We start from the raw sequence: 26,896 nt of genomic DNA on the forward strand, positions 1-26,896 counted from the left end.
CCTTTTATTTCCATCACCGTGCAGCGCTGTGGTCAGAGTTTGTGGCTGGGGGAGAACAGGTATAACCTGGCTCAGCCACGTGAGATACCTCCCCAGCTTCCTCCCCGTCAGTGCGGGGAACCCCCAGAAACAGAGCAAGGCAGCACGGGAGTTTCCTGCCTGCCAACAGCCCGATGGCATCTCACTTCTCCCTCCGACTGGCCTCTTCCACCTGCCTACGGCAGACCCAGCAAGAGGAAGCATCTGCCCTCTCCCTGGGAAAGGCAGTACCGGCTGCCAGAGGCGCCTGGGAAGTCTTTGATGGGTGCAAGGGGAGGCCCGAGGGTTTGCAGCTTCCTGTTGTTACCAGCAAACCACCACGGTTAGTGATGAGAGCAGAGAATAGGGTCTCGGGACCTCCTGCTTTTCAGCCCTGCCCCCTCTCCTGGCTTGCTTTGTGGCCTCAGTGGCTTCTTCTGTAAAATGGGGAGAAGGATGCTGTCCATGTCTGTGAGCAGCGGGAACACCCATGGGAAGCAGGCAGCTCTGTGGTGTCTGCCGGGCAGGGGGTGAGTTGGTCCAGCAAGGGCCTGTGAGAGAGGAGAGGGATGATGGTGCAGGGACCCAAGTGGCACATGCACTGCTTTGGGGGAACGGGTCCTCTTGGCCTCTGGCTGGACAGGACAGGAGAGCCTGGGCTCTGGGACCCGCAGCCATGGCCGCAAGGCACTGAACTGCTTTGCCAGGGGTCAAACATGGCCACAGCTTATTGCTGACCACTCTTTGGGGCCAGGTGCTGACCTCAGCACCTCTCACGGATGAGGCCCTGCTGAGACGTGTCTGGCACGGCAAGCATGCTCTCTGTTTCTGGCAGGGACCTGTAGGATTGGAGGCCGTTTCTCGTGATAAGATACCGCTTGATGTACCGGTATGCAGCGTGGCAGGGTGTCAAACAATGTCCCCTTTCAGCATCCAGAGAGGCCTGTGGGCTCGGGGCTCCCGAGAGCCAGGCCAATCTCATCTGAGCTATCGAGCCAGCTCTGTCGCATGTAACCTTGCATTTAAAGCAGCTGCCGTGCTCATAACTCATTCAGCTGGTTCAAAAGGAGTTAATCCTGGTATCGGGAACGCTGCAAGCTATTGCCATTCAGCTGCTTAAAAACGAGGAGTGAATCAACCTTATCTTCTTTGGACTGGTCCCAGCAACCATAAATAGTTGGTTATTGCTTTACATACGGGCCAGGCTGGGCGCTGGAGGGAGGAGAACAAGGCCATCATTGATAGAGAGATGCGGGACGAGCCCGGGGCTGGGAGCCAGCGGGTCCTGAGTTCTAATCCTGCCTGTCACTCCCCCTCACTCTAGTCTCTGGCCTCAGCGTCCATGCCCCGGGTCTGTGGGCTGTAAACCAGGGGTGATCGAGCTAACGTGCATCTCTGGGCCTGTCAGGGATGCTGCAGAAGGGGTTTGGTGGGATAGGCAGCCCTTTGGAAAGCCTGCCCCTTGAAGAGTACTTGTCTGGATGAAGCAGCAGCAAGGAAAACAAAGCACGGCTGTCTGGGGGCTGTGGCCGGGGTCTTTGCTGGCACAATGAAATGAAGCCGAGTATTAGCGCAACACATGCAGGAGACTGGCCTCTGGCCCTATCCTCCTCTGAAGCTTGGAGATCCCTAGCCTGACCTGTTCTCCAGCCTCCTTGCCTGTGCAGAGCAGCATTTTGGATACCCAGTGAGTCCCAGTTAGGTTGTGCAGCTGGTTGTGGCAGGTTTAAGCCAGTGGCCACCTAGTTAAAATACAGCGCTGGCACAAGCCGCTGCTGACTCAGCATGCCGGTTTAGGGAAACCTGTTTGAGTGCAAACCGGAGGCAGGATCTTCCTGCACCTGCAAAGTGCAGCTTCAGCCTGGCCCCAGCTCCCTGCAGCCCTGGCTGTGCTGCAGGCTGTTTACAGTCAATATCGTACTTCACCTCCTAACAAGGACAAGCACCTGCTGAAAACGTTCGGGCACTGGGGGGAAGGTGACTGCCAGACAGGTCCACCCCTAGGATCTGTGCATCCCCGGGAGCAGGGAGAAGTCAGAACCGCTCGCATGGGTTCTGCCGTTGGATGAAGGGGATGCAGAAGAGAAGAGCCTCAGCCCAGGGCTGGAGTCAGGCCAGTGCGCACCTCAGTCTAAGCACCTCAGGGATCGAGTCCTGTTTCATCAGTCCCAGCCAAACGGATAGGAGCTGGGGCACCTCTGCCAGGCAGGCCTGGCTCATGGAAGGGCTCATCCTGTGGCCCCGACGGCTGCAGCTTGGCTAATGCCCGCGGTTAGTGAGAGCATGTGTGCTTTGTTGCAATGAACCTGCTTCTCATCAGTAAGCCTGCGAAGGCAGCCGGGGCAAAGATGAAATGCAGCGGCTTTCTTCAAAGCCGGGGAGAGAAGCTCTGACGGGCTGCGCACGTTAATCAGTAACTGCAGCGGCCGGCTTGCTCCGGGGCAGCTCGCTGGCACCTGCACCATGAGGTTTGCATGTTCGTTATTGCACTAGATGAATCGTTAGCTGGGTGCTCTCTCGAGAGGCCGGTGCCTCTGGAGCACTGGGGCAGAGCAGGGCTTGGCACTGACCCTCGCACCTGCTGCTTCCCCGAACCGGGCTGAGCCACAGCCATCAGGTGGTGGCCGGCCCCGATGGAATAAGTAGGCTGAGGTCACGCAGGGTAGGCCTGATCTTGATGGGTCTCAAGCCACGGTAATGCCATTAGGTCCCCATTTGATATACGGGCTCCGTGAGAAGCTGCATGCCCCAGAGCAGAGCCAAGCAGCAGCTTATAGCAAAGTGTTTATAGTGGAGTAGGGCACATTGCTGGATGGAGCTGACCTCAAACGCTGTATCCAGTCCGATTCCCCTTGGTCAGGGGCAACCAATGTGTATCTTAAGGCGTGAGCCTGCAAACGGCCCCACGCACTCCTTGTGCAGCCGGAGATTGTGTGTAGCAGCCTGCACCGCTGCATCGCGAGGCCAGCTGGTTTAGATGCCTCCTTTCCTCCAGGCTTCGCCGGGCAGAACTGCGAGGAGAACATCGACGACTGCCCCGGGAACAACTGCAAGAATGGTGGTACCTGCGTGGATGGAGTCAATACCTACAACTGCCAGTGCCCTCCCGAGTGGACAGGTACCGCTGGGATATGGAGAGCATGCAGGCCTGGGTGGGGGTAGGGTAAGCACGGAGTCTGGGCAGCAGGAGACTGACTTGGCTCCAGCTGAGACACATGGCAGCGTTTTCATGAGCTGGAAAGGGAACAAATCCACCCAGCAATCCACCTAGGGCAGATTTTGAGTCGTCTCCTGCCTCCAGCCATGCTGCAGAGGGTGGGGAAAGGCCCCTTGCCTTGTCTCTGGGGAAGCTGCCCATGTCATGGCGAGCAGGAAGAATCCTTCCTGACCCCACTGGAGGATGCCCAGCATCTGCCCAGGAGCACGTGAGTGGGGTGCCCCATGTTAATACACCAGGCCTCACCAGTGTGCCACCATCCCTGCCCCGCAGGCCAGTACTGCACCGAGGACGTGGACGAGTGCCAGCTGATGCCGAATGCCTGCCAGAACGGGGGCACCTGCCACAACAACCACGGTGGCTACAACTGCGTCTGCGTCAATGGCTGGACTGGCGAGGACTGCAGCGAGAACATCGACGACTGTGCCATGGCCGCTTGCTTCCAGGGTGCCACGTGTCATGACCGCGTGGCCTCCTTCTACTGCGAGTGCCCGCATGGCCGCACAGGTGAGGGCCAGCTCGGGCGGCTGACCACTGCTCTATAATCCTGAGCTCTGGGATAGGTCTGCTGGAGGCAGGGGGGTTCCCTCAGGGAAGAATTTGACCCTCTGTTTGCAGCCAGAAAGAGCAGGAAGGTCCTGGGACACCTGGGTTCTTCTCCCTGGCTTGGCCTGGGTGACATTGGGTTTCCTCAGTTTCCCCTCCCACCCTTTATCCATTCCCTTCTATTTAAACTGTAGCTCTTTGGGCAGGGATATGTCCCATGCCATGCACAGCAGGGCCTGGGTGCTGAGCTGGCCTCTGGGCACTGCCACAATGCTTGCACCCGAGCCTGGGGCACATGTGGGTCTGTCCTGAGATGCTGATGTGCTGTACTCTGCAGGCTTGCTGTGCCATCTGGACGATGCCTGTATCAGCAACCCCTGCAATGAGGGCTCCAATTGTGACACCAACCCTGTCAACGGCAAAGCCATCTGCACCTGCCCCTCCGGCTACATGGGTCCGGCCTGCAACCAGGACGTGGACGAGTGCTCCCTGGGTATGTGCATGGGCTGCTGGGCAGCTGAGACTGGCACGGGGGTGGGGAGGGCATCACGCAATGTAGCTGGAGATCCTAGACCTCACAGTTGCAAGCATCCTAGACGCTTTTATCCAAGGTGTTTCTTATTGGTAGGAGCCAACCCCTGTGAGCACGCTGGGAAATGCATCAACACGCAGGGCTCCTTCCAGTGCCAGTGTCTCCAGGGGTACTCGGGCCCCCGCTGCGAGATCGATGTCAACGAGTGCCTCTCCAACCCCTGCCAGAACGATGCCACCTGCCTGGATCAGATCGGCGAGTTCCAGTGCATCTGCATGCCAGGTGGGCACCTGGGCCAGCCTTGTTCTCTCCCCTAAGCCAAGACCCTGCCGTTGCCTCTGGAGCTTTGGTCTGGGCGAGTCCGTGCATTCAAGTTCAAGTGTGGAATCGGGCCCGTGGTTTAGCAGTGAGGATGCCTTGGCACCGCAATCCACATGTTTTCAAACTTGCCATCAGTGGTTTGATGGGGTCTAGGGGCCGCGGCTAGTTGAGGTGAGGCTTTCACAGCAGCCGTCCTGGCTGGGTGCTGGTCCCCCCTCTAGCTGGGGTTGCATAGCTACACCTGAGAACCAGCCTCGAAGGCCAGTCCTGCCCCAACCCAGGTGAGCTGGTTGGGCCCTGAGGGTCTGATCCAAAGGCCGTTGGCAGGTGAGGGACCTCAGCAGGCCCATGCGGAGCTGGCTGGCCTGTCCTGCCGCTGGTTTGTTGACAGATGAAACTCAGAAGCAGCTTGCCCTCCGGCACTGGTTTTGCATTCAGTAAAGAAACCTTGCATGGAGATGCCATGGGCCTGGGAGCACGGCAGGGACAGGGGAACTGGGAAGGGCCCAGGGTGTGCAGCCAGCAAGGATCAGACCAGGAAACCCTTTAGTCCAGGGCCTGTGGGAAAATGGCCAAAGCCAGCTGCTTCCAGGGAGGGAGCTAAATGCAAAGATGAGCTAACTGGCCCATAGAGAAGGCCTCTCCCTCACCTCATCAGCCATCCCCTCTCCCAGCGGGCATGGGGTCAAGTCCACTCTGACCCTGCTCTGCTAGGGGAGCAGTAGGTGCATACCTTGCAGCAGAGCGGGCTGCTCTCCCTCCACCCAGCCCATCAGCACCACGAGCCGACCCCAGGCCTGGCGCAGCTGAGTGGTCTCCCCTCCACCCCTGGGCTGTGGTCCTGCAAACTCTAAGAGGGACCATGGGTCTGTCGCTCGCAGGTTACGAGGGCATCTACTGCGAGATCAACACGGATGAGTGTGCCAGCGGCCCCTGCCAGCACAACGGGAACTGCGTCGACAAGATCAACGAGTTCCACTGCGAGTGCCCCACAGGTACGGGGATCGATCGCTTCGCCGCCGGCAGCAGCCTTTGTAGTGGGAGCAAAGCTGGAAGTAATCCCCTGCCGGAGGCAGCGCTGGGCGGACGGATCCAGGCGCCGCAGGGCAGGGCAGCTCTCCGGAGTGGGGCGGAGGGGAGGGCTCTCCTTTCATTCAAAGCCTCCAGCTTTGGCAGTGCCAGCCCACTCACTTAAACATAGCGGGGGCCAAAGGAGCATGCAAAGGGGTGTCTGCCTCTCCCTCCCTGCACTCAGGATGTGTTATAGGGGGGAGAAGAAGCACCAAGGGAGTCTCTCCCTCCTAGAAATCCCCCCAGTCATCCTGATAGCTCGTTCTGGGAAGAATTCAGTAGATTTAGGGGTTCCCTGCAAGGCAGGGAGCAAAGGACATAAAGCAGCCCCATATGTCCTTTGCTCCCTGCCTTGCAAGGAACCCCTAAATCTACCGAATGTGGATGTGGGTGATCTAATGAAGGTGGATGATCTACTGAATGTGGATCTACTGAGCGTGGATGTGTGTGGGTGGACTTGGAACCATTCTCCTGTGTGTCATAGCCCCCATGCTGTGAGGCGGATCTCCTTTAGAGGCAGGTGGACCCTGATGTGGGCATAGCCGTGCCCATGAGTTGTGAGGACTATCAGCCTGCCTCTGTCCTAGTGAAGAAGCCAGGCCTTCTGCATGGCAGATCCAGCTGAAAGAAGGGGCACGGGGGCTCTCTGCTGGCAACCCCCAGCTGAGCACCCTTCATCTCACTCCTGCTGCCAGCGTAGGGCTGTGGGGATGGGAAAGGGAAACGCGGTCCGGCCATTTGAGGCCCTTCCAGCTCTCAGTGAGGGAGAAGGAGAGTGCATGAGGATTAATATCCCCTCCCCAACTTTGCACTTGAAAAGGCCCCATTTGGGAGGGGGGGGCAGGGAGCTGGGCCTGCAGCGGGTTTGAATGAGGTGTCAAAGTCACGGGGGAGAGCGGAGAATGGGGAGCCGGCTAATCTGTGAAAGGAGGTTTTGAAGTTCAGAGGCTTTGCTCCTCTAGAGATGTAAATAAGATGTTCTCAATGCTGGGTCACAGCCCCCCATTCACCTCCCCGCGCAGCGTCTCTATGGGAACCCGCAGCCTGGGGTGGAAAATGTGGGATTGCAGCCCCGGCTCCGGGCTTGAGAGAGACTTTGATCGTCAAGAAAGTCGAGGGGCGTCCCCCAGAACTGCCCATGGAGCCGGACTCGCACGCCCACCGGCCTGGCGGGGCACGCTCCCACCACCCCCTGCACCTCGGGAGCTCTCGTCCACACCCGGGCTGGGTCCTCGGGAACTTCACCTCTGAGATGGGCTGATGCCGAGGCTGGAGGAGCCCTGTGTCCATCCGGGCTGTCACGACCCTAGTGCTCGTGCGGGCTTTGGCCTCTCTGTATCCCACCCAACCCATCAGCATGGTGCAAATGACCCCTCTCTCTTGTCTTATCCTCCCCTAGGCTTCAATGGGCACCTGTGCCAGTATGACATCGATGAGTGTGCCAGCACGCCCTGCAGAAACGGGGCCAAGTGTGTGGACGGGCCCAACACCTACACCTGCGAGTGCACCGAAGGTGAGAGGCGGCCGTGGTGGCGAGGGCCTGGCGGTGTTGCCCATGGGAAGGAGGCTGGGAAGAGACTCCTTGGTCTCCTTCCTGGCCTTGTGACTCTGGGAAAGACCCTGGACCCATCGCCCATTGCCTCAAATCCCATGGGACCGGTCCAGTTCACCATGGGGAATTCTGCCCCTGTGTTTCACAGCCCCAAGCCCAGCCCTTGATGGGTGCAAAGGGCTTTGACACACTTGGTCCAAGGGTCTAGCAGCCCTGGGATGGACTTGGCTTTCTCTCCAGCCTTGCAGCAGCTCATGTTCAGGCGATCAGCTCAGTGTGGCCCAGACTGCTCTGGTCCCTTGTGCCTGTGCAGGGCCTGGCGCTATAGGGCACCGATCCCAGCACGGCCCTGGTAATGCAGCCAGAGTCCAGCCCATCTGAAAGCAGTTGCTTGGGGCCTCTGCTCTCCTGCTCGCTAACACCCCCGCCTCCGGGTGCGACAGGAGCCGGGACATAAAGCAGCCGCTGTGCTGGAAGCAAGGCGCAGGCACCGCGGGCCCGACGAGTGAGCTCGGAGGAGCGGCTGGACAAAATGATGACAGGCGCCCCAGTGGCGCACACTGGCTCTTTTGTGGAGCAGCTCCCGCCAGAAACCTTCCAGCTGAATGGCCTCTAATTAGTGTCCTGTGAATGCCAAGCCCCGATGAAAAGCTGCTATGTGGGTTTCATGGAGGGTCGTCAAAGCTGTACTTTGTGCTCCGCTCCCCACCCCCGGGGCTCCTGGGAGTGGAGCAGGGGCGCGCTATTCTCCCGGGGTGCGCGCGGCCCCCTCCTCCCCGTCGGATCCCGTGACGAGTGCTGCTGGGAGGCAGGCTGGCGGGTGCAGGGGCCGGCTCCCGCACGGAGCGAGCTTAATGCCCGTCATTGTGCCTCGCCGGGACAAAGCACAGCCGTCCTGGCTCTGAAAGCGGCTTCAGTTGGAGCGCCAGGGAGCAGCTTTTGTTCTCCGCGCGCTGGCTGCATTCTCCCGCCAGGCCCCATTGACTCCTCCGGGCTCGAGCTCCAGCTGACGTTGGGGGAGCCTGGCTGGGGAGGGGGGGGCGCTCGCAAGGATGGATGGGAGCTCTCCGCGCTGCTTTCTCTCTCTGCGAGTGCTACCCTGGGCCCCCGCCTGCAAGGTCTTCTACCGGGGCCTTCCACTGAGGATAAGATGTCCCCAAACTTGTACGAGGGATGAGGCCACTGCCCTCCTGTCCAAGGCTGCCACAAAGATGAGTGCCCTAAAGGATGTGAGGTGCCCGGGCACTACACGGAGGGGGCAGATAGGTACCTAGAGGGGCAGAGAGTGCATAGAGGAGCAAGCCGCTTCCTCAGCCCGGCTCCCATCCCAGCTATGTCCAGGTGCAGCTGGCAAGGATGCCACCTCCCCAGCCAGCTCCCCGCAGACCCGTCTGATCGACTACGTGTGCAGAGCCTGTTCCACGTACGCAGGCTCAGCTTGCAGAGGGGTGGCTCTGAGGCAGCCTGGGAAGTTGGGTAGATGGAAGAAAAGCGAGGCTCAGACTCTCCTCATCTCCTACCCTCTACCATGCCATGCCAGGGCCTCAGGAGAGGGGCCACAGGCATTTATGAGCCTGCTAGGGAGGGATCGCATAGCTCCCCGCAATGGGGAGCAGCGCGTGCTAAACCCCAGTTGCTCTCCTCACCAGGATTCACTGGCACCCACTGCGAAGTCGACATCGATGAGTGCAACCCCGACCCCTGCCACTACGGGACCTGCCGGGATGGCATCGCTGCCTTCACCTGCCTCTGCCAGCCAGGCTACACGGGTCATCGCTGTGACGTGAACATCAACGAGTGTCTGAGCCAGCCCTGCAAGAACGGGGGCACCTGCCAGGACCGGAACAATGCCTACAACTGCCTGTGCCTCAAAGGCACCACAGGTGAGGGGATCACCCATGGGAGACTCTGCATTGGCGGTGAACAGGGGCTGGCAGGGCCCTGACTGCCTGGCTGTGGGTTGGGGCTCATCTCCAGGGGTCTGGCATATGGTGGAAACAGCCTGAGGGTTTCCTTTGGAGATGGCTAGCTTTCCTCGCCCCGTGACGATCCCTTTCAGCACCAGGGTCTCACCTGGGTGTATTGAAAATGGGGGAGGCAGAGAAATTGGGAAGGCATACAGGCAACGCCAGCCCATTCCCAGCTTATCATGAGCCCGGCAGCCTCATAAACTTCCAGTGCCATTTCCTCCTTCAGGTCCCAACTGCGAAATCAACCTGGACGACTGTGCTAGCAACCCCTGCGACTACGGCAAGTGCATAGACAAGATTAACAGCTACGAGTGCACCTGCAAGCCTGGCTACACAGGTGAGGCCTGGCTTCGGCCGCTGCAGGAGAGGTGGCACATAAACAGTGCCAGCTCAGGCCAGAGGCTGGTGGGTCTGGGAATCATATTCGGTCTCTTTGCTGACAGCACACAGCCAGGCAGGGATGGGGAAGACAGGACAAAATGATTAGTATTTCTCTTATGGCTGGGCCTAGCCTCCATAAGGGTCCTGGCCCCACTGCCCTCAATATCACGCATGCACATGCAGTAAAAGGAGAGTATCATGCGGGCAGGAGATCAGTCTTAACAAGGAAACATTCATTTGGGAACTTTCAAGTGCTGAGCCTTGTTCCCCAAGAGAAGCAGGTGCCTGATGCTAGAGAAAGACTTTCCCGAAGGGCGCCTGGTTCCAGATGCCTTGTTTTCCATGGACCCAATGAGGATGAAGGGAGTGGGCTTCCCAGGGGCAGGTGCTCAGCACCATCAGTGCCTCGCATGTCAGGCACCACGTGCACGGGAAGCTCTTGAGAAGGAGTGCGGCGCAGCGTTCTGCCTCGCTAATCTCTGCAGCTTTCACGTTTGGCCGCGGAGGCCAGGACTCCCGGTTGCTGCAGTGGGGGACTTAGAAAGAGGGAACCGCGTGCTGTTGATGGGGCTCCAGCTCCATTGGTCCCATGGGTATCAGGTTGCAGCCTCCTCGAACTGGTTTGTTTGATCGCCCCTGGAAAATGCGTGCGTCCTTTGATATGAGCAGACCCCGGCTGGCTCCCTGCTCACCTGCGGCATTGCAGAGCCCCTTTGTCCTACTGCCTGCCCAAGGGTTTGAATAGGGCCTTTTCATCAGGCCGCGGCAGGTAGAGTTACAGGCTGAGATGGCTCCCCTTCATTTCTGCTTCCTGCAGCCAGGGGAGCTTGCAAGATGGCTCCTCTGCCTGCAGGTAAATCTGAGTAAGTGAAGAGGATGATCATTGCCTTGCAGGTGCACACAGTGTGCCTGGGAGACTCGACCCGCTCCATCAAACACTCTTCCAGGCAGGCACCGTTTCCATTGCAGCCAGGGGGGTTGTGCTTGCACACCCTATGCCCCCAACATGACAGTGCTCCCAGGATGCCATCGTGGCTCAAGACAGTGATGCTTTACTAAACTTACTCTTTCCAGGGCGAATGTGCAACATTAACATTGATGAGTGCGCCAGCAACCCCTGCCACAATGGCGGGACCTGTAAGGACAGCATCAATGGCTTCACCTGCATCTGCCCCGAAGGGTACCATGACCCCAAGTGCCTGTCGGAAGTGAACGAGTGTAACAGCAACCCCTGCATCCATGGGAAATGCAATGATGGACTGAACGGGTATGTCTGCAAAGGGCCCTTGGAGTTCTTTACTGAAGCTGTTTGAATGTTAATCACCCGTTCGGGTGAGGGACCGATGACTCCCCGGAGGGCTAGAGCGGTGATTCTCAGCTAGGGGTGCTGCAAAATCCTTTTAAAGGTGGCATACTCCTGGGTGTGCAAACACCTACACGTGATCCACAAGATAAACCCAGGGATTTCGAACAGGATTCCATAGTGTCGGAAGCGTTCTGATCTGCTGTGGTCTTTGCAACAGAAGAATTGCTCTAGTGTTTTCCCTAGTCCAGAAACCAGTGAAAGCTAAGGGCTGGCATTTTCCGAGGAAGGCCTTGAGTCTGTCGAGGTTGAGAACCACTGTGCAAGAGAAAGGACAAGCTGGTGCTGACTTGTCTTTGCTCACATAGCTCTGCTAGTGCCTCAGGAAATCCCTGAATCACATTGTTGTTCCATTTTTCAGGCCCCAGCTTAGCTCTGGCAACACACCCAAGTCTTGATGTGAAGCTACCCCCAGGCCTTGGCTTCCACATCTGACTTGGTGACCAGATTCCCTTTCTGATGCAAGAGCTAACTGCTGTTGAAGTCCCTGGCTTGTCCTGAGCAAAGACTGCCAAGCAATCCCACAGCCACCATGGTTTGGGTAAACTGGGCAAAGGCACTTTCGTTTGCATCCTTAAACCCAGTTCCAGCCGGGGTTTTGGGATGGGAAAGGCTGTTGCACCTTGCACCTTTCTTGCACCAATAAAATGTGCCCACACAGCGATTGGTTGCTCTGGCTAATACTGGTCCGTTAATTGATGCAGTTTTATTAACGGGCTTCTTTCTTCCAGGGCTCCAGTTCTCTAGCTGCCAAATCATCTAGTGCTAGCAAAAAACTCTGGAGTCTGCTTACATGCACCTTAATTTTGCTAATTAAAGAAAGACAAAGAAAGGCTGAGCCAGGTGTGGGAGGAAGCTGAGAGCTGGCTGCGGTGCTTTACACCTTGATTTCTTCCCAAAGCTACAGGTGCGATTGCGACCCGGGCTGGAGCGGGACCAACTGCGACATTAACAACAACGAGTGTGAATCCAATCCCTGCATGAATGGAGGCACCTGCAAGGACATGACCAGTGGCTACATCTGTACCTGCCGGGAGGGCTTCAGCGGTAAGGGCTAAACTGGGGGAAAGCCGCAGCTCTCGATCCCTGTGGCACAGGGCGTGGGTGAGCGCTGTGACTGAACGTTTCCATGCCTGGGTTTGTGGAACGGCGGCTGCAGGAGAGGCGGTGGCATGTGGGTCACTGGTGCATGGGCCATAAGGTGGGATCTCACCTGGGACTTTCACTGCTAAAAGGGGTCTGCACAGCTTGAGGCAAAGGGACCACGGGCAGCAGCAGTAGGCGTTTTGCCTCTTATGCGAAGCGAGCGTTTCCCAGGAGGCTGTGACGGGGTCTGACCTTTCTGCGCGTCACGGCCACCACCTACGTGGCCTCCGTAGCTCCCCATCGTGCCACCCCCCTTCCGCAGGGGAACGTCCGTCCAGGGGTCTGCTCGTGCACTCACGCCTGCTTGGTTTTTGCAACGCAGGGCCCAACTGCCAGACCAACATCAACGAGTGTGCCTCCAACCCCTGCCTGAACCAGGGCACCTGCATCGATGATGTTGCCGGCTACACGTGCAACTGCCTGCTGCCGTACTCGGGTAAGGCTGCAGCCTCCTCGCTGCGTTTTATTTGCAGTCCCTACACTAACAGCCACTAGTGTCCTTTAAATCTCTCCCGTGCCCAGCACACAGAGGGTTGGGTCCTTCCCTGGCATAAATCAGTGAGGCTATGCCAACTTTCTTGGAGCTCACGCCCACTGAGGGTACCAGCAAAGCACCGAGGCATCCCCTGGTTGGTGTGACCAGGACTCCCTGCAGAGAGCCCGGTCCCATCCGTTGTTGGCTCGGCCCAGTCCAGCCTTAGACAAGGAAACTCGAAGGAGCTCTCGGAAGCGGGAGGATGGGCTGCGTGGATCCGTCCCCTTTTGGGCAAGGTGCCTGAACCAAGGGAGAAGTCAAGTCATTGGCCAGCGGCTGCCCGCCGCCCATTCAGCTCCTGGTCTGGCGCAGCGTTGTTTCAGAAAACATGCCGCGGCCCATCTGGGTCCCGTCCCGTTCCCTCTGCGGGGCCTGTTTTGTGAGCGGCTCTGTTTACCGGCCGACACTCCTTTTGGAAAAACAGACATCAGCTCGCCGGGATAATGGCCGGCCGATTCCTGCTGGGGGGGGCAGGAATTTCTGCTGACCTGATTCCTGTTTGCCCGTTTCCTTCCCCTCGCGCAAAATGGCAACATGTGCACAATTGTAGGAAGCCATGACCGGTTTCCTGCCTTCGCCAGTCCCCATAGAGACGAATGGGGGAGGCGAGGAGGGGAAGGCTCTGGGAAATCGCAGAGGCCAACTGAGAAGATAATGGCTGACAGGGAAGATAAGGTTTTGAAGGGACCCTTGGCTGCTGTGTAAACAGGAAACAGGACCCGCGGGGGGAGGAGGAAGACGCCCCCCACGTGGCACTTTCTTTTCCCACCCAGCTTTGCATGGGATGCGCCGCGGGGTGCTAATATGGAGAAGCTGGAATGGGGAGCTCAGGACTTCCAAGACCCTCCCAGTCCCCCCCACACACACAGACACTCACATGGGGGGGGGCCTTGCAGAAATAGCCCCACGTCCCACTCCTTCCCAGCACCTCACTGCTGGAAGGTCTCCAAGCGGCAGGTCACTGTGCTATACAAAGGCTCATCGGGCTCTCGAAGAGCTGGGGGGATCCTGACGTGACTCCGGAGGGCGGTGGAGGAAGCCCAGGCTGCTTTGTGCTAGCTGAGTGCTGGAAGGAGCCCAGGACTTCTTGGGGAGCATTAGATGTCCCATGCCTGGGGCAACAAGCCTCACTGGTGCATGCATCCCTCCCTCTCTTCTCAGGGGCAACGTGTGAGGATGTGCTGGCCCCCTGTGCCAACAGCCCCTGCAAGAACGGGGGCGAGTGCCGAGAGTCGGAAGATTACGAGAGCTTCTCCTGCGTGTGCCCCTCGGGCTGGCAAGGTATGGGGAGCATCGCCAGCGCCTCTGCCCCTGTCAGGGGGCAAGTGTCGGGAGGGTACAGGTGCCTCTTGGCTGGGCAGCTCTTTTGGGCTCAACCCCTGCCCTAGTCCTGTTCCCCACAGCTCAGAGAACATAATAACAAGCCTGGGAGTGGGTCTAGTTGTTAGATTAGGGACGTGGGAATGTGTTCCTCCTCCCTGCCACTTACTGTGTGACCTCCTGACTCGGCCGCTCTGTGCTCCAGCCTGCGCCTTTCCCGCGGGGGTAATAACACAGGACACCCCTTCACATGGGTGTCTTGATGCTTGACCACGAGTGGGCCAGGGCCTCACCTGGCCTCAAGCAGCTTTGTCCAGTGGACTATGCCAGCAGAAGCTGCAGCCCAGTTTGCCAAGGGGGTTTGGCCCCCAGGATGGGAAAAATGCAGAAAAAGCACAACGAGGCTGAGACGGTTGTGAAGGTTTAGGGCCTTTCCAGAGAAGCGAGTCAGAGCACTTGGCAGCTGCGTCCGTGGGAACAGGCGTCAGCTCGTGGTTCTGTGCCGTGTCCTTCAAGGACACGTTCAGTGCCAGAGGAAACAGGGGTTTCTAGCACTAAGGAGCCCCCACCCCTGTCTATGCCATAGGCCAAACGTGCGAGATCGACATCAACGAGTGTGTGAAGAGCCCCTGCCGCAATGGCGCCACGTGCCAGAACACCAACGGGAGCTACCGCTGCCTCTGCAAGGCAGGTTACAGCGGCCGCAACTGCGACACCGACGTCGATGACTGCAAGCCCAGTAAGAGCCGGGCTGGGGTGGCCGTGCTTGGGCCGGGCGCTGTTCCCCACAGCAGCGGAGGGCCTTCCTGGTGTCTGGCATGGGCTGCGCTCAGCACAGCTGCTGCAATGCAGAGCGGTGGCAGGGATGCATCAGGGGGGGCTTCAGAGGGGCTCGGCTGGCCCTGTGTTGATCGGACAGGAAGGATTTAGGAGGAGGGAGCAGGTGGGGAGCGAGAGCAGGCGGCCGTTGCAATGCGCAGCTGCAAGACAGAGCAGAGAGAGGAGATTTGCTTTCCGGGGATCTCTTTGATGAGCCTGTGTGCCAGCAGCTCCTCCCGGGGGGCAGCTGAGGTGGGAAATAATGTGGACACCATGGTGTTGGCCACTGTATCTAGATGTCCTTGAAGGAGCTCTAGCCAGTGTCGGGCGCCCGGGCTCAGTTCCCTCTGCTCTGCTCTGCACTGTGGTGCATCCTTTCCTTCCCTGCGAGGCCGGCCCCTGAGGAGGGTGCTCATCAGCAGAAGCTCCCTGCCTCGCTTGCGGCTCCGGGGCTGGGCTCCGCTGACCGCCGGGGGACGGGTTTCCCTTTCAGACCCCTGCCACAACGGCGGCTCCTGTTCCGATGGCATCGATGCCTTCTTCTGTGAGTGCCTGGCGGGCTTCCGGGGGCCCAAGTGCGAGGAGGACATCAACGAGTGCGCCAGCAACCCCTGCCGCAACGGCGCCAACTGCACCGACTGCGTCAACAGCTACACCTGCACCTGCCCCTCCGGCTTCAGCGGGATCCACTGTGAGAACAACACGCCCGATTGCACCGAGAGGTAATGGCCTGGGAGGGGACTAGACCCCCGCTGCCTCCAAGGGGTAGCAAGTGGACGTACCTGAGGGGCATGTATGTGGGGCCAGGTGGGGAAGACCCTCATGAGGACTGGAGACCAGGGGAGGGAAGTCTCTGTGAGTTTTAACTGGCCACATCCCTGCAGAGATGCATCTGGGCCATTCAGATGGATCTCCCGATATTAGGAGCTGGAAGGCTTGGACCAGCATGGGTGGAAAAGCGGCTGGTGATTTCAGTAGCAAAGATCCCTCTGCCTTCAGTGGGATCTGGGCCTGGCCCAAGGGACTGGGCTGCCGTGTAAACAGCTTAGCACAGAACTTGGCTCTTCAGAGGGGATCCAGTCAATTGGGGGGTCTTGCATAACAGGAGCATCAGATCCATAGCAGCCCCATGCCCTGCTCTGGCATTAGCGGCTGTGCTCAGGAAGGGGCTCAGCTGCCTGGCGGTCGAAGCGGAGGACTCCTGGGTTTTGTTCCTGCTGGTGCTGCTGGTCTTGTGCAGCTGTGGGCTTGTCCCATGGGCTGTCTGGGCCCTCCACTTTCCCACGGCCCGGCGGGGTCTCACAAGAGAACCAGTTTCTGTGCATCAAGGGGCCGGGGGAGCTGGGATGCCAAGCAAGCAGGAGCAGTGGTTTATATGGAAGCCGTGTTTGGTCTCCCCCAGCTCCTGTTTCAACGGAGGAACCTGTGTGGACGGCATCAACACCTTCACCTGCGTGTGCCCGTCCGGCTTCACAGGCAGCTACTGCGAGCACGACATCAATGAGTGTGACTCCAGGCCCTGCCTGAACGGGGGCACCTGCCAGGACAGCTATGGGACGTACAAGTGCACTTGCCCGCAGGGCTACACCGGCCTCAACTGCCAGGTATGGAGCAGATGGCCTGTTAGCTCTGCGGAACCGGGCCTGCATCCTGTCAGACCATTCCTACTAGCTAAGGATTTGTCCCTCTGTGCTGGGTTGCTGCAGCCCTACTCATTCCCCCTCTGGGGCTCCTTCCCTTCCAGAACCTGGTGCGCTGGTGTGACTCTTCGCCCTGCAAGAACGGGGGCAAGTGCTGGCAGACCAACAACCTGTACCGCTGCGAGTGCAATAGTGGCTGGACAGGCCTCTACTGCGATGTCCCCAGTGTGTCCTGTGAAGTGGCTGCCAAGCAGCAAGGTAACACCTGGCTTCACTGTTTGGTTTGAAGCAAGAGCCTCCTGGGGTCTTGTAAATGCTCAGATGTTTAGCATCCAGTTGCCTAGGAGTGGGGTGACCGTCACTCAGCCCCGGGTCTGGGGGAATGAGAGGCAGAGGTGGCTGTGCATTGCCTCTGTGCTTCCCCAGTTGCCAGCTCAGCCTCTGGTGCAAGGTAGAGCAGCTTCAGGGCTGCTCTAAGTTACACCAACTCAATGTTTCCCCTCCCTGGATAGTGGCACTTGGGAGAAACAGCCCAAAGTGCTGCATCCTAAAGGACTGAGCTTTTTAACTCATGCTTCGTAGCCCAAAGGGTGTGTAACTCATGCTTCCAGGTTTTGCTGATTGCCACAAGGGGCTGGGAAGAGATTATTTTCCCCTTCCCGTTGCTGTGCACATTGTGGGGCAGGGGGGATTCACTTTCCTCAGAGGCCCTGGGTGTTGGCTGCAGCCTGGGATGGTGACAGGGCTGTGCCAGTGCTTCTGCTGGGACTTAAACCCAGAGGTTCCTGACTACAGGGTCTTGCCCCTTTGCTCAGGGTCAGGCCATATTTGGGATCAAGCAAGGATTTTGCCCCATGGTTGGATCGGTACAGACAGTTGGGGGGTTGCCTTCCTATGTAGCATGGGACATGGCCCTCTTATTTGGATTTCTCCAGCATATTTTAACCATCTTTGCAGCTGCAGGATGTTGGCCTCCACGATCCCCCTGCTTTACCCGTGGCAGGTTCAGGCATTATCTCTTGTGGTTGTGTCAGGGTTGACTGTGCAGTTTTGCTAAGAGGTTGGACAATGGGTTTGAACAGGGCTGCTCCTGCCCCAGGCAGGGGGTTGGACCAGATGTGACCTCCAGAGGTGCCTTCCAGCCCGACTTCTCTGTGATCCGATGACTCCTGGCCCTGCTCTGTGCAAATGTGGCCTGGCGTTCCTGGAGTGGCTTGTGTCTCACTGTGAGCTCTCTGGCCTTGTGCTCTTGCAGGGATCGACGTGGCACACCTGTGCAGGAACTCTGGCCTCTGTGTGGACACGGGCAACACTCACTTCTGCCGCTGCCAGGCCGGCTACACAGGCAGCTACTGCGAGGAACAGGTGGACGAGTGCTCCCCAAACCCCTGCCAGAACGGAGCTACCTGCACTGACTACTTGGGAGGCTACTCCTGTGAGGTATGCTGCCTGGCCGGGGAGGGTTACACATGCTCCGTGTCACTCTGGGAGGTATAGCGAGAGCAGAGACCTGGGGGACTGGAGTCCTGGGTTCAAGTCTTGCCTCTACGCTGGCACTGAGACATGGCCCTTCTCCATGCTGCTGCTCCTGCCATCAGGAAAATGGGATCAAGTGCATCACAAGATATTAGCAGAGTGTGCTGAGATCTGCAGATGGAAATAGCAGCATCCATGCTACTCACTGCCTTTCTGTCTGACTCTTCCTGCCCTTTTTGTCTCACAGAGTTGACCACATCCTGTGGTTTGCTTAAGATGAAGCAGTTTGCAGCTGCTCTTGTCTTTAGCACTGAGGTGCAGGTATTGCTGCTGACGGTAGGGAAAGCTGCCCTTGGCCCGTGCATTGGATGTTTTGGCCATAGCTCCCCGTGTAGCAGCTCAAGGGAAAGCAGAGATGTTCCCGTACCGCAACGCCTGGTGCACTACAGGAGTCTTGAACCCCCACGTTCAGTATCAGAGTGGATATAACTGACGGCTTCCCTTGCTCTTCCCTGGTAGTGTGTTGCTGGCTATCATGGAGTTAACTGCTCAGAGGAGATCAATGAGTGCCTGTCTCACCCCTGCCAGAATGGAGGAACCTGCATCGATCTCATCAATACCTACAAATGCTCCTGCCCCAGAGGCACTCAAGGTAAATGAATTCCCCTGGCAGAAGGAAGCCATGCAGAGGGCAGATACCCTTGGTATCTGGTCGTTAGCATCTGCACGTACCCACTGCTCTGAAGGAAGAAGCAAATGCAGTAATGGGAGGTTGCATTGGCTCATTAACAGAGCCAGTGAGGACATGTAACCTTGGGGCCACTCTGCCAGGGGCGTTTGGGCCCTGGAGCTTACACACCTGCTGTGCATCGGGTGGGATGTTGGCAAGCAGCTTGGGCTTGCAGGCTGAGACCCCACCTGTGACTTGCCCGTTACTGTCTGACCACAACTGTGTTGCCCCCTGCCCCCTCTCTTTCCCCCCAGGGGTGCACTGTGAAATCAATATTGATGACTGCAGCCCGTTTTTCGACCCCGTCACCCTGGGGCCCAAGTGCTTCAACAACGGCAAGTGCACGGACAGGGTGGGCGGCTACAGCTGCATCTGCCCGCCCGGCTTCGTTGGGGAGCGCTGCGAAGGGGACGTCAACGAGTGCCTGTCCAACCCCTGCGACACGCGCGGCACCCAGAACTGCGTGCAGCGCGTCAACGATTACAAGTGCGAGTGCCGGCCGGGGTATGCAGGTGAGTGCACCCCCCTGCTCCCGCCTCCCCTCCCTGCCAGGGAACCCCGCTGCTGTGGGCGACACACCACACTCGTGCTGGCTTTCTCTCTCCCTGCAGGGCGCCGCTGCGACACCGTGGTGGACGGCTGCAAGGGCAAGCCCTGCAGGAATGGTGGAACGTGTGCGGTTGCCAGTAACACCGGCCGTGGCTTCATTTGCAAATGCCCCCCTGTACGTACCCACTGCCCCCTGGATGGCATGGGACAGTGCTGGTGGGAGGGCAGATGGGATGAGCCCGTGGCCCCTTCAGGCTTCAAAGCTAGGAGGCCTGGTGTGGAACGTGGCCCTTGAAATAAATGCTCCAGAGGGAACCTGAAAGCCTCTGGCCAGTGGGCTGGATTTCAAGAACCTTATTGCAGCAGCGAGCAGTGATTCACTGGAGTGATCCCACTGTATTCAGTGGGACTCCTCACGTGAGCAGAGTGGCTGGCCAGTGTGAATTGAAGGGCTCACAGTCTGGCCTCAGATAGTGAGGGCGCTAGGGGCTCTGATATGTAAGACTGAGGATGTGAGAGCTGTAAGGATGGCAGAGGGAGAGGGACAGGGGTTGTTGCTGGCATCCCCTGGCAGGAAGAGTGCCTGCTACTATCCCTCTACAAGGTCAGGCAGATTTGTGGGGGGTGTCAAGGGAAAATGCCCTAGCACTGTGACCTGCAAGGGCTTCCTCCACAGACTGGGAAAACACCATGAGTTTGACTCTTTAATGCTGCTCGAGTGATCCTCTAGGAGGGACTGCCTGCTGCAGGTCATGGTGGAGGAGTGGCTGGTCACTGAGCAGCTACCATTTCAGTACATGTGCAGAGGCTGCACCTTCAGCTTGCTGTGGTGTGAGTTGTTCAGAGCCAAATTCCCAGTTAACTTTCAGTGGACCCTGTGCACCCGGGCTCCCGTACACTCCTGAGCCTCATGGCCATGTGGGACAGTCGCAGCTCCAGGGTCGCACTCACGAGGAGGGGAGCATTTGGCATCTGCTGCACAGCTGGGGGGCAGAGCAGTGCATTGAGTCACTGCCCTTCTGCTTATGCTGTGCATCCGTCCTGCCCAACACTGCAGGCCCAGCCAGCGCGCCGCCAGGAACACTAACCTTCTCCCCCTTGCTCTGGTCCCCCCAGGGTTTCGTCGGGGCCACCTGTGAAAATGATGCGCGCACCTGCGGGAACCTGCACTGCCTGAACGGTGGCACCTGCATCTCCATCCACAAGAGCTCCAAGTGCATGTGCGCACCGGCCTTCACGGGGCCGGAGTGCCAGTACCCGGCCAGCAGCCCTTGCATTTCGAACCCCTGCTACAACGGGGGCACCTGCCAGTTCTTCAGTGAGGCGGCCCCCTACTACCAGTGCAGCTGTCCCGCCAACTTCAATGGCCTCAACTGCCACATCCTCGATTTCGACTTCCCGGGCGGGGTGGGCCAGGACATCATCCCACCCAAGATTGAGGAGAAATGCGAGATCCCTGAATGCACGGGGTACGCCGGCAACAAAATCTGCGACGGGAAGTGCAACAACCATGCCTGCGGCTGGGACGGAGGGGACTGCTCCCTCAACTTCAACGACCCCTGGAAGAACTGCTCCCAGTCGCTGCAGTGTTGGAAGTACTTCAATGACGGAAAGTGCGATTCCCAGTGCAACAACGCCGGCTGCTTGTACGATGGCTTCGACTGCCAGAAGGTGGAAGGGCAGTGCAAGTAAGTGACCTGGGCCCCATCCCGCAGCCCTGTCAAGCTGTGATCTCTAGGCTTATGGACAACTGCGCCCTTTGTATTTAACAGTGCTTTGCCTCTCCCTATTGTACATCACGTGGGGCCAAATCTCAAGCAATGGCAGCATCCATTGACCTCCGTGAGAGTTGGCTCTCTGGGTTTGGCTCTTCCTGACTGCCTTATATGCCCCCATAGCCCCTGCTGGCTTCCTTGCTTGCATCCTTGCCAGTTGTTCATCCTACATAGAAATTCACCCCTCAGGTGTACAGCAGGAGCGTGTTGAGTCCTTGAGGACTGGGATGAGAAGGACAGCAAAAAAGCAGTGTGGTGCTCTATGAAATGGGCCTGGGGTTAGTAATACAGGCATTTGCTGGATGTTTGTTTGCAATAGTAGGATTGCTGTTTGGGGTAATTGTAATCTGCTCCCATAAAGTGCTCCCGTCAGTCATGGCCTTCACTCCCTGTCCTGAATTGCTGCTTGCAGTATAACTGCTACGACATTTCACCCCAGGGGTGGTTGCTTTTCTCTGTTGCAAAAAGCAGTTTCCTTCTTGGTCAGCTGTCCAGGATCTAACGGGGGGAGGAGTGCTGCAGCTATGGGAGAGGGATCCCGAGATCGCTGGTCGTTCTCCTCCTGGGTGGTAAGAAGAGCGGCTGTATGTCTAATGTATTTTCTCCCTTCTGCCTAGCCCTCTGTACGACCAGTACTGCAAAGATCACTTCTCAGATGGGCACTGCGACCAGGGGTGTAACAATGCCGAGTGCGAGTGGGACGGGCTGGACTGTGCCAACAACATGCCGGAGAAACTCGCCGATGGCACGTTGGTTGTGGTGGTGCTGATCACCCCGGAGAACCTAACGAACAACTCCTCCCACTTCCTTCGGGAGCTCAGCCGCGTGCTCCACACCAACGTGGTCTTCAAGAAGAATGCCCAGGGCGAGTATATGATCTTCCCCTACTATGGCAATGAGGAGGAGCTGAAGAAGCATCACATCAAGAGGTCGACAGACAACTGGTCAGACATGCCCAGCGCTGTCTTCAACAAGCTGAAGACATCCCTCTACTCCAGTGCTGGCAGGAGGCAGCGGAGAGAGCTGGATCAGATGGACGTCAGAGGGTGAGGGCGCTGGGGAAAAGGTTTTTCTCTCCTCTGGCTGAACAACAGTCCCTTTGCTTTATTGATACCCATCACCTGCTGGAAAGGAAAGGCTGTGGGTCAGGGTGTTTTACTGTGGTTTTGCTTTAAAGAGGAGCCAAAACTAGATTTCCCTTCTGCAAGGGAGAAGTCACGACAAGAGAGAAAGTGGGGCAAGTTTCTGGTTGGCTGGTGCCACTACTGCCGCAAAGAGCAAACCTAAGGGAGTGTTGTATGCTAGGGGTCAGGGCAAGGGAGGCCATGGACTGGAGGTCAGGCATAGGCTGCCCTCTGCCTTTGCTTAGGAAGTCAGGTGCTTGAGCCTCGTATTGTCCATGAGTGATACTGGCTCTCAGGTTGTGTTAGGAGGTTGAATTGCTACCCAGTTGTAAACCCGGGGGGATCCTTGGTTTGACTGCAAAGGACCTAGTTCTCCTCTCACTCATGCTGGCGTGGATCAAAAGTGGCTAAATCCAATGGTGTTGCAATGCTGCAGCACGGGGGCAAGAAGAGACGCTGGCCCCAAGCAGCAGCTGCATTTACCACGAAGGATCTCCTCGTGGTGTTGAGCATAGACACTTGGCTGAATCCCAGCGCCCTCAGTCAAATACCAGCTGAGCTGTCATCAGTGAGAGTTTTACCTAAGTTAGGCCTGGAGGATTTAAGCTGATCACGAGTCAAAAAACTTCCCACCTTCCCTCTCCTTCTCCTGTGGGGAGACTGGAGCCGGGCCCTTTCTTCAGTCTAACCATTGCTCCTTGTGTCCCTTTCCCCTTCTGCCCAACAGCTCCATCGTCTACTTGGAGATCGACAACCGTCAGTGCATCCAGTCCTCTTCCCAATGCTTCCAGAGCGCAACCGATGTGGCAGCTTTCCTGGGTGCCTTGGCCTCTCTCGGCAATCTGAACATCCCCTACGAAATACAGGCTGTTAAAAGTAAGTGTAGCCAGCAGCGGCTGGAGGGACTGAGACGGGAAGGACGGAAACTTCCCAGCGCACGTCCGCGATCCAATTAGCAGCCAGCCGAGCTCAGCGCGCTGTATCCAGAGAGTCTGGATTTAATAACCTTGACTCTCTCTCTATCTCTATCTCTTTTTTTTTTAAACTATGTTAATAAACTATTGCTGCATTATGTTTTATTTTGCTTAGTCCAGGTTTACTTGAAAATCATTAGGGCTATAAAAGACAAAAAAAAATCCCAGCTCCAATCAATGAGTGACATGCCAGGAGTTGAAGTTTGTATCTTGAAAATCCCCCTAAATCCTTCTGCCTTAACAGCTCAATGCGAGAACAGTGATTTGAAGTTGGTTAATCCTTTTCCTGAAAGGAGAAAAAAAAGTGAAGCTGTCTCCTGTTGCAGCCAGCTTGTGCAGAGGAGAATTTGCCGATAGTTAGCAATTCTGATTAATAGCCTATAAAATGACCTTATTTTGGGGGATGATTTAGATCTGCCCGAGGTACCTTTATTTAACTAATTTCACTTCATTTTCGCTCCATCACCGGTTTGATATGCAGCTTAATGTCTCAGTTTCTCTGGGCGCCCCATTCTTTTCTAGGTGAAACAGCGGAGCCCCCCAGGAACTCCCAGCTGTATCCTATGTATGTGGTGGTGGCTGCGCTCGTCTTGCTTGCCTTCATTGGAGTGGGAGTGCTGGTATCTCGGAAGCGACGCAGGGAGCATGGGCAGCTCTGGTTCCCAGAAGGCTTCAAAGTGACGGAGTCGAGCAAGAAGAAGCGACGAGAACCGCTGGGAGAGGATTCTGTCGGGCTGAAGTGAGTAATCTTATTGCTAACCTGTTACTGCGGAGCCCAGCTAGTGATACAGCACTGCTTTGAAGGAACCTTTAGAGCCGATCCTTGACAATCCAGTGGGGTAGGGGAAGAGGCTATAGCAAGGTTGTTGCAAGGAGAGAACAATGCACTTGTTTTCTGGGAATTTTAATACTAGGCAATCAGTGTGCCATTAGTTAAACTCCAGAGAAGCTTTGTGGCAGGGAGCAATTCTTGGAAATTGCCCTGCTGATTGCTGCTTTTTGTGTGTGCATGTGGAGGATCGGCTCCATCATACCACAGCTGTGGCAGAAGGTTCACTTCTGAAGGGTTTTCTTATTTAATTTAGACCTCTGAAAAATGCATCGGATGGCACCTTGATGGATGATAACCAGAACGAATGGGGCGATGAGGAGACCTTGGACACCAAGAAGTTCAGGGTGAGTTAATAAAACTGCTTCTCACGCAGCAGTGAGTGCAGCACACCCACGGTCCCAGCTGTGGAGCGGGGCTGAGAAGTCGCAGAATGGCTCGCTGCGAGGGCCGCTGGCCATGCCGCTTCCTTCTTCCCAAGGGTGCACGTGCAGCCGCAGGTCTCCCCGAGCTCTGGTTTTAACCCCACTTCTTCCACATTCTCTTCCGTTGTCCTTGAAGTCCTCGTGCCACAGTTTGATTTAAATTTCATTGTCCTTGAAGTCTGTGCCCTTCTGTCCCTTTGCAGTTCGAGGAACAGGCGATGCTGCCAGACACGGATGATCAGACAGATCACAGGCAGTGGACCCAACAGCACCTAGATGCAGCTGACCTCCGGATTTCCTCCATGGCACCCACCCCGCCGCAGGGAGAAATCGATGCAGACTGCATGGATGTCAACGTGCGAGGGCCCGGTAGGGGAGAGCCTTATGTCTTCCTGCCATGTTGGTTTCATGTCCCTTGCTTCCTGCAGTGAGGGGGCCTCTGGGAGCTGTACCGCACACCATGCTGTCACGTTGCATGCTAATGCCTGCCTGTGCATAAGCTAACATAAAGTGCCCCACCTGGGAGTCTTTCCAGGTCATATCTGTTATGCCTGAGTTCAGGTAACTTGCCTCTGTGGAATTTGGTTTGCTTTAAGATCTCTTTCTGTTTAACCACAAAGAGGGAAGTCAGACAGCCCGAGAGGTTAGGGACGTGGGGGAAATACCTTTTAGCTGATCCAATCCATGTCTTTGCCAATACAGGATTCTTCCCCATAGGATGTGTCAGGGTGTTTTCTTGCCTAGTCAAGTTTAACCATTCCAAGCACCCTGCCTCCTTGGGAAATGTATTTCATAGCCAAACTGTCCTGGCAGACCTCTGAATTTCAGCAGTCTTCTGCATGGCACCTTCCAGATAAAAGGGGCTGCATAGTGCTTGAGGGAAAGGCATCCAAGACTCCCAGGTAAAACAGGGAAACCTATGAGTGGATACAGAAGGAGGATTACATCCACACCCATGTGAGAGGATGTTTGGGATTGTCAGGACCCAGAGCTCGCTGTGCCATGAGCTCAAGGAGCTGCTGCTTATGCCTCATGGCTGCATTAAAACATGTTGTTGGAATAGTCTGCACTGGAGAAGGGGAAAGAGCTGCTGTTCACTGCGTTCCTCTCTGCTTTCCAGATGGCTTCACCCCACTTATGATAGCCTCCTGCAGCGGAGGAGGGCTGGAGACCGGCAACAGCGAAGAGGAGGACGATGCGCCGGCCGTCATCTCAGATTTCATCTACCAGGGCGCCAGCCTGCACAACCAGACAGACCGTACTGGGGAGACAGCGCTGCACCTGGCTGCCAGGTACTCCCGCTCCGATGCTGCCAAGCGCCTGCTGGAGGCCAGCGCCGACGCCAACATCCAGGACAACATGGGCAGGACGCCTCTCCACGCAGCTGTCTCAGCGGATGCCCAAGGAGTCTTCCAGGTATGTCAGCCTGCTGGGGGCTTCTACTGGGGTTCCCGAGCTGCTGGGTCATGTACCAGCACTGAATGCTGACTGTCAGCCCTGTGACATCTGTTTGTTCATCTTGCCCCAGGGTCTGTGCCCTGGCTTTTCAGAGGCAGCATTGATTTCCCTGGGAATTCTCCTGAGTCTGGGTCTTAGGATTTGCTGAGATACTGAGTGCTAAGGGGACAGGTCCAGGGCAGTGTCCGGAGCCCCCTTATTAACAGCAGGACAGGTAGAGCATGGCAGGATGGTGCTTTCTCAGTGCTGCCCTGCTAATGTGCTCTTTCCCTAAACTGGAGGGGCCAGCTGTAAGCACAGGAAGGGTAGTGCTGGCCCTGTCAGCCCTGGAGCTCACTGAGGATCCCAGCAAAGGGACTGGAGGTTTGGGGGCTGGGGAAGACCAGCTTTCTCACCTAACGCATGGTCGTCTTCTCCGTGCACACAGATTCTGATTAGAAACAGAGCTACTGATCTGGATGCCCGCATGCACGATGGGACCACCCCTCTGATCCTGGCTGCCCGCCTGGCTGTGGAGGGCATGTTGGAGGATCTCATCAATTGCCATGCAGACGTCAATGCCGTGGACGACCTAGGTACTGCTTTAATCCAGAACACGAGACCCTCTGTCAGGGATTGATGTCAGGGACTTGTAGCTGGTGTTTTAACCGCTCACTAATGCATGCTGTCTTTCACCTGCTTCCTCCACAGGCAAATCAGCACTGCACTGGGCAGCTGCTGTGAATAATGTTGAAGCTGCAATAGTGCTGCTGAAGAACGGTGCCAATAAAGACATGCAGAACAATAAGGTAGGTGGTCTGGGTGGGCAGATGCAGTGCTTCCTCAGGCAAGTCATTGGGAGGTGATTTTTTTCCTAAGACAGAAGGCTGACTGCCAGATGCTCTGATGCATACCTGGTTTTTACGTCTTGTGAAGTTAATGGGAGTTGAGTTGAAACAGCAGCCCAAGAGCTGGTCCATTAGGTAGTGAGATCCATGCAGTGGCAGATATGGGGTAAGCCATAAATGGGAACTTGCTTACCTCCCAACAGGCAGTGAGAGCTTGACTGCGCGCGAGATGCAGGAAACAATTCCACAGAATTGAAACACAGAGGCTTTCCGCAAAGTCTTGCTCTGAACCTAACCA

The 26,896-nt window shown here is 57.0% G+C and overlaps 1 protein-coding gene across 1 annotated transcript in view; it reads left to right on the top strand.

Annotated features, from left to right (window-relative positions):
• NOTCH1 (notch receptor 1) overlaps window positions 1–26,896 on the top strand; it is a 63,944-nt gene that overhangs the window by 33,420 nt on the left and 3,628 nt on the right. The window contains exons 5-33 of the mRNA XM_006278547.4: window positions 3,014–3,136; window positions 3,509–3,742; window positions 4,119–4,274; window positions 4,410–4,595; window positions 5,516–5,629; window positions 7,105–7,218; window positions 8,907–9,140; window positions 9,454–9,564; window positions 10,683–10,875; window positions 11,873–12,018; window positions 12,440–12,553; window positions 13,814–13,933; window positions 14,559–14,711; window positions 15,285–15,513; window positions 16,194–16,395; window positions 16,536–16,689; window positions 17,687–17,871; window positions 18,427–18,559; window positions 18,892–19,149; window positions 19,249–19,361; window positions 20,303–20,874; window positions 21,579–22,007; window positions 22,813–22,961; window positions 23,582–23,798; window positions 24,145–24,235; window positions 24,517–24,682; window positions 25,434–25,729; window positions 26,199–26,346; window positions 26,462–26,559. Coding sequence (XP_006278609.4) covers window positions 3,014–3,136; window positions 3,509–3,742; window positions 4,119–4,274; window positions 4,410–4,595; window positions 5,516–5,629; window positions 7,105–7,218; window positions 8,907–9,140; window positions 9,454–9,564; window positions 10,683–10,875; window positions 11,873–12,018; window positions 12,440–12,553; window positions 13,814–13,933; window positions 14,559–14,711; window positions 15,285–15,513; window positions 16,194–16,395; window positions 16,536–16,689; window positions 17,687–17,871; window positions 18,427–18,559; window positions 18,892–19,149; window positions 19,249–19,361; window positions 20,303–20,874; window positions 21,579–22,007; window positions 22,813–22,961; window positions 23,582–23,798; window positions 24,145–24,235; window positions 24,517–24,682; window positions 25,434–25,729; window positions 26,199–26,346; window positions 26,462–26,559 — 5,438 coding nt within the window. The remainder of the gene's footprint in view (window positions 1–3,013; window positions 3,137–3,508; window positions 3,743–4,118; window positions 4,275–4,409; window positions 4,596–5,515; window positions 5,630–7,104; window positions 7,219–8,906; window positions 9,141–9,453; window positions 9,565–10,682; window positions 10,876–11,872; window positions 12,019–12,439; window positions 12,554–13,813; window positions 13,934–14,558; window positions 14,712–15,284; window positions 15,514–16,193; window positions 16,396–16,535; window positions 16,690–17,686; window positions 17,872–18,426; window positions 18,560–18,891; window positions 19,150–19,248; window positions 19,362–20,302; window positions 20,875–21,578; window positions 22,008–22,812; window positions 22,962–23,581; window positions 23,799–24,144; window positions 24,236–24,516; window positions 24,683–25,433; window positions 25,730–26,198; window positions 26,347–26,461; window positions 26,560–26,896) is intronic.

This window comes from Alligator mississippiensis, chromosome 12, assembly GCF_030867095.1.
Source record: "Alligator mississippiensis isolate rAllMis1 chromosome 12, rAllMis1, whole genome shotgun sequence".
In the NCBI taxonomy this organism is placed as follows: Eukaryota; Metazoa; Chordata; order Crocodylia; family Alligatoridae; genus Alligator; species Alligator mississippiensis.